The sequence below is a fragment of the Siphateles boraxobius genome, unplaced genomic scaffold, assembly GCF_051911475.1.
Source record: "Siphateles boraxobius isolate OS27281-9 unplaced genomic scaffold, OSU_SipBor_1 41, whole genome shotgun sequence".
Lineage (NCBI taxonomy): Eukaryota > Metazoa > Chordata > Actinopteri > Cypriniformes > Leuciscidae > Siphateles > Siphateles boraxobius.
In genome coordinates this window covers 16,044,677-16,057,516 of record NW_027509042.1, presented here as the reverse complement: position 1 = coordinate 16,057,516, position 12,840 = coordinate 16,044,677, and the positions used below count along the sequence as shown (strand labels likewise).

The following is a 12,840-nucleotide window of genomic DNA, read 5'->3' as shown; positions in this document are numbered from 1 at the left end:
CGACTGGATGCAATAACAGTCTGAGCTAGAAGTCTGTGTCCATTATACACTATGTGATCTTTTTTTGTGTGAAAACGGTCATCTCTGACTGCCCAAAATCTGCAGACAAGGTCCAACTTTCGGCAATTAGCATCAATGTGTTTAGACTACAAATCAAGGAGAAAATCTGGGCAAAAGTCAAGTTGTATATTCCAGCCTTTTGTGGCATTGTTAATTTATACAGAAGCTAATAGTTTTTATAAATAATAACACTGATGTTCTCAATCCTAAACAATGGCCAAGTTGTCAAGTGACCAAGTTTTCTTGCCAAAACATGCCAAAAGAACTACAAAACATAGGTCAACTTTAAGAGTTTAACAGGTTGAGTAGAGGTTCAAGAAAATCATCAGAGCAAGTGAATGATGTGTTAACTAGACTCTTTTTCTGGAAGTGCAACCCCTCTGTAAACATGACCTCTGTGGCTTCATCAGAAAGGAGTGCCTTACTGGTTTGAAGTGAGGCCTGAAGACTAGTCTTAAGCCTAAAGTAGAGACTTGGGCGCTTAAATAATAGATCAGAAATCAATTTGCACTCATAGTCAAAGGAATACACTTTGACGGAGCGGAACCCGGAGAAAGAAGTATACCCAGGCCTTTAATCTCTAGGTCTTCTCTCTAACACCTACCATTAGGACACCTTTAACCCCATGAGCTTGACCCACTCCAATCCTATCCACTCTCAGAGAGGGCCAAAAAGCCTCAATATAGATGTGTTTGGCTGGCCTTAGACTGCAGAGTCTGCCTCCTACGCAATACCAATTTACTGTGATTATTATGGTAACACTTCACACCGTGTGGACAGATGAAGGGTGCATGGGAGGGACTGCTAAGATCAGATTACTGGAAAAAGGAAACTTAAAGGGCTTGGGCAAGAGGTAATATTATAACGTGCCATTTGTAGGAAACTTGCCATGGACTTAAAACAAATGTTTTGCTACAAAAAGTACACTTAAATAACAGCAAAGGGGGCAGTTTGGTCAAAATATTAGTGCAAAAAACTTTGGAAATAAAACAATATATATTTCGTTACATATTATACATTACATTATTATAATTATCGTCATTATTTTAATTTTTTTTTTTTTTATACAGCACCTTTCAAAAGTTTGGAAACATTACAATTTGTTTATGTCTTTGAAAGAAGTCTCTTATCCTCACCAAGGCTGCATTTATTTAATCAATAATACAGTAAAAACAGTAATATTGTGAAATATATACAATTTAAGATAATTGGTTTCTATTTGAATAAATTTACATGATCCTTCAAAAATCATTCTAATATGCTGATTTGCTGCATTATGTATATACACACACACACACACACACACACACACATATTGACTTTAAATATATAATATGTGTGTGGGGTTTGGGCTGCAATTGTATTTATATATAAGCATTTTATTATAATTAAGAACTATTATAGTTAGTTTATATGCATAATTATTATTATTATTAGTATTATTGGTGATTACTGGACATGGTAATTGATATACAGCAATTAGTTATCACTACAGAAACTAGATGATGACAATCACACACGTCAACATTAATTAGTCAAGTAAAACTATATTTGGACTGACACTTAAATAAACAAATTAAATAAAAACAAGCATTAAAAACAAGCATGTTTTAAGTCCCAAAAACCTGGACACATACCCACACAATGAGTGTAGGAGGCAGAAAACGGCGTGCATGTCCTGTTTAAGGTTTCTGATTTATTCTGTCCCTTGGGTTACTGGAGACCCCTCAGGATACCAAGAAAACATTTACCCCCAAAACAGGGAAGGAAAGACTGTAAGCGCAGTGTCCCGTTTCACTGGAGTTTGGATTACACTTTTCATCACTTAGCCTTCAACTGCTGGCACAAACACTCAACAAATGATCTCACACACCAACCCTTTACCGCACAAACACAAGACCAGTTCCACTCTGACAATGTGCACAAACAGTTTGACAATAAACACAATTTCTATTTCTGTTTGTCCTATACATTTCCAATGTAAGCTTATATTAGACGCTCATCTCGAAGTTCCACTTAATCCGCAGGTGCTCACATGCAGTTTACACATAAGTGCAGGGGAAGGCTGTGCCTGGCAGGTGGCTGATAGTTGCGTTGCTGCCTGGGTGTGTCACGCAAGGCCGAACCGTGAGAAGCTTTAATTATGGCCAGCTGACAGTTTGACAAGAGAGCAGCCAGAGGCCTGGAGCCCCGCCACCACAGAGGAGAGGAGCAAGGCACAAGAGCACTGGATAATGTCTCTCTACGTCTGTCAGTGACTGTACACACATTACGCACTGGGAATCCATGTCGAGTCTTTTGGTTAAACAGTTTGAGGTTGATCTGTTGTCCTGTGGTTGTATACTGGGTGTTGCTGTGGTATGCTACTACATTCTGACCAAATGATTTGTAAACATCTATTTATATACAGAAGCTACCATGCTAAAATATTTTCTGAGCTCTATGATGCCCATTGCCACAATAACATGGTCAACCAATTTCCTCCTCCTGATTTTTGAATATCTTAAAATATATTTTAACTTAAGAATTAGATTTATAATTAATTAATATCCACTGTAAATTTCTTTTTTTTATCTGTGCATATCTAAAAGAAAGTAATAATGTATGAGATGTCTATCAGCACACATGCGTTAAGGAAATTAATGCATGAAGTTTAACCAAAAATCAAAAGAATAAATCAAATACGATCAACAAAAGAATGAATCAAATAAATCATATGGACAGTGCTATTCAAAGTTTTGGGGGTTGTTTAAAAACATTTTTTAATAAAGTCTCTTGCTCACCAAAGCTGCATTTATTTAATCAAAAATAGTTAAAAGCAGTAATAGTGTAAAATATTATCACAGTAATAGTGTAAAATATTATCACAATTTAAGAAAACGATTTTATATTTCTGCGACTTTTGATCAATTCAATGTGTCCCTAATTGCTAGAATTCATTAATTTCTTTAAAAAAAAAAAAGTACTGATCCCAAACTTTTGAAAGGTAATGTATGGTGGCGTTCATGTTAAAGACTGACTGACAGTCTACTGTCTGTCATTAATACAAACACAGTCAGTTAAGTCTTAAGTGAATATAAACAACCGGGGAAAAAAAGAAGAAACAAAATGGAATACCAAAATAAAATCTGAACTCAACATTAAGCTTGTAGTGTAAATACAACCTGTGAGTTCTGAGAGCCAGTACTGCACTTTTAGTGTTAATGTGTCAATGGCCTCAAAAATTGCCTTTCTAACTTAGTTGTTGCAAAATCTTGAACAGTGGGGATGACACCTTTTAAGAACGAATGTAGATGTAGAGAACATGGTGAAAGTTATTAGTAATTGTACCAACAACAAGCAGACAGAGAAAAACTGACAACAGACAGCTGAGGGACAGACAAGTTGAGAATGAGATATACTGCAGAAAATCCGCACACACACACACACACACACACAATAGCTGTTAACAGGTGGTGGGTGGTCCTCCCAAAGACAGGCCTGCTGGATACATTACGAGCAGGTTGGTGTGTGCGTGCCAGGACCCGTATAGAGCACAAATTTGAGTAGTTGGGTGTTTATTCAGAGGACACTGGTGAAGGGGAGAGATTACAACCATTAAAGTGCAAGTTGGCCCATCTGCTTGACATGCAGGGCCTGAGAAAGTGAGGTGGAATGAGCAGAATGTTCATCCCAGAGACTGAGGGTCGACGGTGTGCGAGTGCAAGCGTGACTGATGCAGTTGATGAAGCCACTGTGGCATTATGGTATTTAGAGCAAATATCTCTCGGGTGACAGTTGAGAGAAGTTAGGACACTATGCAGGCCCGCACAAATAACTATTTCTTTTGTACTCAGATTCATCCACCACCACTCACATTATACTTGCTTTTATTTGTGCTTCTTTTCCCTATTCACTTTCACCCTGTACACGCACACAAACTTGTATCCATATAACTGCAATGCAACCTCATATCCATAGCTAACAGAATACAAATACAGCAGAGTTCCACAGTAGGTTTCCTGCTTTGCATCGCAGTGATAACCTAGGATCAGGAGGGCATGTGGATCAAGTAAACCAGGGCCGGCTGACACACATTTGTCATAAACAGGGTATATATTACCGGACTGGAGCTGGGATGCTTACTCAATATGGTAGAGACACATGTAAGAAAGGGAGGTGTGGGAGAGCTGGGAATGAGATCCAGCAGATGAGGGAGCAGCAGTGGTGTGAAAAAAAGTGGCAGAAACTAAAGGAAGTGTGAACTAGTGAGTGATGCAAAAAAACAAACTAAAATAAACAAACAAACCACATAAGGAACGAACGCTTAAGGGCAAGTGGAGACTGACGCACTGACTGTCACCTCTAAAATTTACAATCTGTGTATGGTTGCCAGCAGGGGGTTTAATTGGGCTGGGATGATACAAAATGGCATTCCAGCGGTAAGGCTTGAAAAAAACTATATATATAGTGGGGAGAGGGAGAGGGAGAGAGATTGGCTATCCATTCATACCCACCCACCCACCCACTCACTCACCCACTCACCCACCCACTCACCCACTCACTCACCCACTCACTCACCCACCCACTCACTCACCCACTCACCCACCCACCCACCCACCCACTCACCCACTCACTCACCCACTCACTCACTCACCCACCCACTCACTCACTCACCCACCCACTCACTCACCCACTCACCCACCCACCCACTCACTCACTCACCCGCTCACTCACCCGCTCACTCACCCGCTCACTCACCCGCTCACTCACCCGCTCACCCACCCGCTCACTCACCCGCTCACCCACCCGCTCACTCACTCGCTCACCCACTCACCCGCTCACTCACTCGCTCACTCACTCGCTCACCCACTCGCTCACCCGCTCACTCACTCGCTCACCCACTCGCTCACCCACTCACTCACCCACTCACCCACCCAGCCACTCACCCACTCACTCACCCACTCACTCACCCACTCACTCACCCACTCACCCACTCTATATATATGGGTCTGTAAAATGTTACAAAACATTTCTATGTCAAATATTCATTGTTCTTTTGAACTTTTTAATAATCAAAGAATCTGTATTTGTAGTTTTGTAATAATTTGTATTTTTATCTGCTGAAAATTAAGCTTTTACATCACATGAATCAATTACATTTTAAAATAGTTATTTTAAATTGGAATAATAGTTCACACTATTACTGTTTTTACTGTATTTTTAATCAAATAAATGAAGCCCTGATGAGCATAAGAGACTTCTTTTAAAAATCTACCATAATTTCTTTTTTTTGTAATGGGTCATGTGATAGCTTGCCATTTGTAAGGGTTCCCCCAATTGCAAAATTCCGGTTGTCAGGCATGCGCACGTTTTTTTAACGTTGACTGAGTGTGCAGTTGTGCAATGAGGGTTAAAGCATTGCGTTAATCTATGGAGATGATTTATATTAAGTGACATAATGTAATGCATGAGGATAAAAATCGGGGGGGAAATAGATGAGTCAGGATCAACACAAACCCTTCGTAAAACATTACCTTTCTTACACCACACTTTACAACGAACATAATACATGCTTATGAGACCAAACAAATTTTGTCGAATTACCTGAACTTCTATAGATATCCCTTGCTTGTTGTATAGGGAGGAATGAACACTGTTGAAAATCCTTGTGAATTAGGCTACAGTTATGCATAGATTAAAATGCCTCTGCACACCTCCTCCAAATTGAAATGACGTGCTGTACATGATCACAGATCATAAATTGCTCTTTTTTTAAATACAAAAACTAGGTAAACTATGTTAACTACTGTTAACATTTGCATGTGTGGACACCGTCTGCATGCGTGTAAACTTTACGTGAGATGGTGAGGGACGGCACCAACAGAACGAGTGTAAAATGCCAGTGGGATCAGAGATGTGAAAGACCGGACAATTGATTTATGGGTAAATAAAAAGGTGCAAATGTTGTAATAGGACCCCTATGGAGGTGGTCAGGGCTAAGGTGTACATATGGGCGCATTTGTGGAATTGCGGTAACATGACTATGCGAATATGCATTTACGAGAAGAGCGATGTGTCCAACCAAATCATAACTTAAACGTAAACCTTCCATATCGATGCTTAAGCAGGTCAGCATGTGTATGCACTGTATACCCGAGATTGCCACCTGAACAAGATACACACTGCCCTCTGATTTACACATAAAAATCCAAATCATTTGCAGAGGAGATGTTAAAACGTTGACCTGAACAGTGTGTATTTGTGTGTGTGGAATGGAAGGGGTAGGGTGGAGGTGTATACATCCAACCAAATAAAGCCACAGCAACTCTCCCTGAAGTTAATCGCTTTAACACATGGAGAGGCTGACTACACAAACACGCATGAGGAGGAGATCTGAAGCCACCGTCGGATATGTACACCAAATTGCGCATTAACCATATAATGTTCATATAAAGTCTACAAGAAAAAAATGAGTAATTACATGCAGGTTTTTTTATTATTTTTATTTTATTTTTTTATTTTAATTGAGAAAGTAAAAAAAGAAAATAAATGCTAAAAACAGGATTCTGGATTTTTTTCAGGCTGTCTATCACATCACATGATCCTTCTGGAAAAAATCTAAAGCTGATTTTCTAATATGAAACATTTCTTAATATCAATGTTGAAATCTGTCGTTCTGACTAATATTTTTGTGGAAACTGTGATACTTTTGTTTAACAGAATTATTTAATGTATTTGAAAGATAAAAAGAACAGCATTTATTTTAAATGGAAATATTTTGTAACATAATAATGTGTTTACTGTTTTGAAAAAAAAATGTATTACAGACCTTAACATTTTGAATAGTGTACATGAGTAATCGACTAATTTCATGTATGTCAACATTTTTAATGTTATAGAAAAATAGTACAACAAACTCAAAATGTCTATCCCACATTCGTCAGTGAATCTACATCACTTACATATCCTATGAACAAAATGTTTAGTAAGCTAACAAATAGGTTTTGGTTGTTTAATTTAAAAATCTAATTAAAAAAAAAAGGGGAAAGGAAAAAATGAAGATCATGAAACTGCTGTTTGTGATTGTGAAAAGCTGAAAAACGGTTAAGTACAATATGTAGCCGGATGCACCAAAATGAGAATTCTGGGTCGAAACCGAAATTCCTGGACACCAATCCTTAGCCAAAAACTGAAACTGACTTTTTTTTAAATAATTAATAATTTCTTATTTTAAATTTATTTTTCTGTATTTGTATTATTATTATACTTTTTAATTAAATTCAATAATTTTACTGAATCTGAATTTTAAAAAATACAAGCCAATAAAATAAAATAACCACACTTTTATTTATAACACCAATATTGGACAAAATATATTAAAATAATATTAAATATTTATATATAAATATATTATTCTTCATTTAGTTGATCCATAGAATCATAGAAACCCTTAACTAGGGCTCTAGTTTTCTAGTTGATTAGAAGTCGTTAATTTAAGCCATTAGTCGACTAATCGCACATCTATATTAATTTAATTAACATAGATTATTGATTAAAATTAATATTTAATTAATGCCTATATGTCTTGCAGTCAGCACGGTATACTTCAGCTTACACACTCCACACAAACACTTGGATATGCGCCTAATAATAGCGCACATTCATCTAGGTTAACGTTAGAGTGAGCGGCCATCTAAACTTGCTACTACTTACATGTTTCAAATGATAAGCCATATTTGAGGTCGATAGATGATGAGCGTTTGGATTTCCTGTCCACATACTGTAATTACCACAAGGACCCGCCGTTAACGATCTGTGCGTCACACTGCTTGACTTCACCACTTGAATTTTTGTGGATTTTTTTTTTTTGTGCATCTTCGGAAGTGGTGCCACTTGCAAAGTTACCAAAAATTCTGCTGCGCGAGAGTGAAACTTGAGCGCTGAATACTGAGGGCCGGGATATATTTCCAGCTCATATTTTTGGCCTTTTTTCTCTTTCGGCCAAAAACCAAAAATGCCAAATTTCGGTGCATCCCTAATAGCCACAGCAAACCATGGGAAGACCTTGTAACTAAGGGATGAAATGTTTCCACAAATACATGAAGCTGTTCTGGAGGGAGTGTAGACCAATAAGTGCACACCAAGTTGCCCTTATTTGTGTATGAACCCTCTATGAACCAAAATTCTGTAGAGACGCTTAGGGCTGGGTATCGAGTTCGGTACTTTTTAGGTACCGCCCGAATTGCCTCGATACTACCGAGTATCGAAACATGTCTTGTTTTTCGGTACCAAGTTTCGGTACCTAAGTGGTTAATCTCGTCAACGTCAGTTAAACAATAAACATGCAGCATGATTGGCTGTGGCGGAAAAACACTAGTTTCCGCGGCTGCCCAGAGACGTGCATCGTCGCACGTGAGGCTGTAGTGTGTGTGTGTGTGTGTGTAAGCGTCCCAACCCAGATAGATAGAAAATATGTGGAAATGATCAAAAGTGTACATATGTACCCGACTAGATGCCATAAGCACACAATGCAATATTTTCGACAAGATAGATGCTGTCAAGACCAGCAACACAGGTAGATCTGATAAGGCACTTAGCGCACAGAATACACTTGAGAGTAGAAAGTTTATCCGCCCAGACTACAAGAACTGGAGCGCGTCACATAACCAAAACTCAGCGTATAGGATACTTGCCTCACAGACATGAGAAATAGTTCTATATGTTCAAAATATATCTACTTTTAAACGAAATAATTAGAAATAAATAGTTTGATTACCTAATCCATATAGGCGCGCGCGCGCGTTCACTACTGCAGGGATGACGAGTCAGCATCGCAAATTCGCAATAATTATCTTTGCAGCCAACACGTTTAGTAAACACCTGTTCATTTATAAACAATTAAAATATCTCCTTGCTATCGTTTCCCGACACATCCATAATCATAAGGCTACTTTTGCCAGTGCTTTGTTTGCGGCAAGCTTCATGTGTGCTGAGCGTGAGCAATATATCCCGCACCCCAGTAGCCTATATTTAATTCAATTCACATTTATTTGTATAGCATTTTTCACAATACATATCGTTTCAAAGGAGCTTTAAAGAAAATGCATGTGTCTAAATTACAATTTAGAGTGATCTGTTATCAGGGGTGACTGTGTGTAATGCATTTCAATTAATTTTCATTCCGTTTCATTGTTAAACAATGCATTAAGTTAAGGCAGAAACAATGAGCTCATTGAAGTAAAGAATACATGTTGTTAAATGATTAGGAAAAATAGAAAACTTTAGCATTGGTGCTTTTTTACAGACTCAAAATATGTGTAAAAAAGTCAACAAACTGAAAAAATAAAAGTTTTTTTTTAGGTAATGTTTTGTATTGTATTGATAAAATTGGTATCGAAAAAAGTATCGTTCAGGAACCGGTATCGAAGTCAAGGTATCGGTATCGAAAATTTTGTTACGATACCCAGCCCTAGAGACGCTTCAGGCGGCTTCATTTCCTCTCTTCTCCTTTTCTCCCTCCCTCTCATCTCCTCACTATTGTGTTCTGTCATTTATCTATTTTATGGGATTATCGAGGCGCTTCTCCCCTGCCCGCAATTCATTACGCTCCTAACTGCTCACTTAGGTTTATGCCCCTTTAAATCCCCCAACAGATAACCAACCAGCCTCGGTAAACAGATAGAGAGGGAGGGAGTGAGAGAGAGAGACAGACATGTGCTGGGCACTCATCAGAGAAGGAATTAAGAGATGTCACGCGGCAGTGGCCATGGCAGTGAGGAGAGGCAGTTAGTGGTGGTTTTTAACGTGGCTGCCCTCTTTCTCCTCATTAGTAATTCAATTTGCTCTTTATTAGCCACTCTTATCTCCTGCACAGAGTCCCTCTGGCTAACCCCTCCATCACCCACTCTGTCTTTCCCGTTCGCCCCTCTCTCTTCACATCCAACCAAACAGATGTATCACCTGGCTGGATTAGAACAAGACAAAACTTCCTATTTCAAGACCTTGGTGGCAATAATATCAGAGAGACACAGGCTAATATACAGGTATGGAAAAGGAAGGCAGTGATACTGACACTCTAATGTGCGCAGAAACAGACCCCATGTGAATACAGTGAGATTGTCGGCTTGCCTTCATAGGGATGGGGTGGAGGGGGTGGAGTTGGCTGTAAAAACAGTGATTGCTTTCCATCAGGTTGGGCTTATATTCTCCAGTTCGTTAAAACAATCCAATTTGCAAAGGGATAATTACGCATTAGCTCCTTTTTATCTACTGAGCGAGAGCGCTGGCAGAGTTTGATAGTGTAGCCGTATACGGCGAGCCACTGCTGCAAATTACCCGCTATCGGCACATGTACACCATCACGGCCCGATTGGGCAATTAATTAACTCCTCCTATCCCCAGCGGATACGGGCCATCACCCCCAAACCTACTCCCTCTTAAAGGCTGTTGACATCATGCTGCCCTCTGTTGGTCAGACAATAAACTTAATTCATGATATTCCCCGTTTAGGGGATTTCAGACAAAAGAAAAACCTCTGCAGAGACCAAATACAGTCACGTGTTAAACAGTTATAAAGTCTGTTAAAAGCCAGAAATGTGCAGTTCAAAAGCTACCTATGGTAGAGAAGTTGTGAATTTTGCAGCAATAATGCACAATATTCAATGCAAGCCTGGTCATAAGTGATAATATTGTTGCTCACAAAGCCCATTACCACCTCAATCAAATCAGAACATCCAAGTACTACTTAGTTCCCACGAAAGCTCACTCTAAAGGCAGGAATATGCACAATTATTCACACAACATTTAAAATCTGAACAGTTTTTAAACTCTAGGCATTGTAAACTTCCTGGTTTTGTAAATTGATAGAGTTAAATGGGCATTATACATTAAACAACTGAGGATCACACACTACCAGACTTTTTATTCAAACTCACATGGAAACATGCAACAAATGCAATGAGTGTGTTATAAAATCAGCTCAAAATATCACACATGCTTGATAACCTCTGACTGAACTGATTATAGTGGATAGAACCGAAGCTTGTGACCATCATATAATATGCAATTTTTCTTGCAAAATTTGTCAAATACAAAATGCCCAAAATCTGATGACTGGCTCTGTCTTTTGGCAACATGTCCAGAATGCAAATCAGGACAAAATCTGGGCAAAATTTGAGTAGTGTAGTTCAGCATTAAAAATTGCACAAGTAGTAAGAACAATAAAAGGGTAAGCTAATGGCTAGTATATCCATTAAAATAACTATTTGAAAAATGTGTTACATTCTATGGTCAGGCTGCTATTTGAGGACACTGTGTACCACTGATCTAGACAGTGCAGGCAAGTCTCTAAGACTGACAGGAAGTAGCAAAGATATCCATTATATCATCTAGATTAAGACTTTATTTTCACATCAGTACTCCCCAGTGTACAGTTCATCTATGCTGAAGGTTTGTGTTTCCATGGGTACATAAAGCCCATCTTAACCCTCTCTCAGAGGAATATAAACAAAGCAGCGATAATTAATTTCCCAGAGATTGTTTTCGTTAATTACTAATTAAGCCTAGAAGTCACAGAGGGGGTAAAAACAATATGTTCATTTAAAAAGACAGAGGTAAAGTTGCATTGAGTTTTGAGAGTTGCAAAGCATTTTGTGAATGTGCAGTCATAGTAACTGACCTGATCTTGAGGTCCCTAATGAGGTGGCGGTGAGAGAGAGGCGGCGGAGCTTGTGTCTGCCAAATGAAACCAGCACTTTGGGCTGTGCTCGCCTGGCATTGGTTGGAGTCTTCACCTGAGCATGTGTCTGCCTCCACAAAGAATACCGGCTCCTTATAGTCTGCACAATAGGGCTGTATCTTCTCTCTAAGGAGGGACTGCATATAGACAAACATGCATTAAATGCTGTAAGAATTCCTGTAAAAAAAATGATGACTTTTATTATGTTACAAAAGTCAATAAAAAAAATAAGAGTATGGTTAGTTTGTTCAATTGAAGTCCAAAAGAAAGTGCTGCCATCTAGAGGACATACTGCTACCAGCTGTGACATTTGCAACTAATAATACTTTTAGACATTACAGGGGTCAAATTATATACAGGGTTTCTGCACTTTTTGATAAAATGTTGCAAAATGTTCCTACATTTAGAATTAGTAAAAAATTTAATCATAGAGACTGTACTCACATAGAGCAGCCTATGAAATATTTATAGATTTTTTTATATTATAAATAAGGTTTTTCAATTTTTATAGTTAAAGTAAACAAAGTTTAATAACACTGTCAAATAATTGTTCATACTGTACATCGCAATGGTGTGATGTCTAAATGTATCTATAGCATTTAAAACAATGCGTTTTATTTTGAATTTATTTAGTCAAATAGTATAACATTTGTAATATCAGGCATTTAGCAGATATTGGCTATAACATGAAAATAATTATCTGTTTAATTTTTTTTTTTTTTATCAGTGCATCTCTAAAATTATTCATAACATCCAATATTATGGTACATTCCATTACAATCTTAAAAGCCAATTCACACTGCACCAACAGACAGTAGTTGCCGATGTCACTTTGTAAAGAAACACTATGCAACTTATGTATATGTCGTCCGGTCTGTATTTTCACAGTGATCTTGCATATTTATGAATGAACGGCTCGTTTAAAATCTTACCGGTCTACTGACATTTGTCAAGACATCTGCTTTAAACATTACAATCCTCATGATAACTTTTGTTAACTTTACAATAAGTAAATCCACTTCACCAGCTAATTACTCCTCGAAAGCGATAGAGATATACTA

At 38.1% G+C, this 12,840-nt stretch overlaps 1 protein-coding gene across 1 annotated transcript in view; it reads right to left on the bottom strand.

Moving 5' to 3' along the window:
* Positions 1-12,840, bottom strand: part of zc3h3 (zinc finger CCCH-type containing 3) — a 76,578-nt gene that overhangs the window by 60,333 nt on the left and 3,405 nt on the right. The window contains exon 3 of the mRNA XM_077198621.1: positions 11,720-11,916. Within this exon, the coding sequence (XP_077054736.1) occupies positions 11,720-11,916 (197 nt within the window). The remainder of the gene's footprint in view (positions 1-11,719; positions 11,917-12,840) is intronic.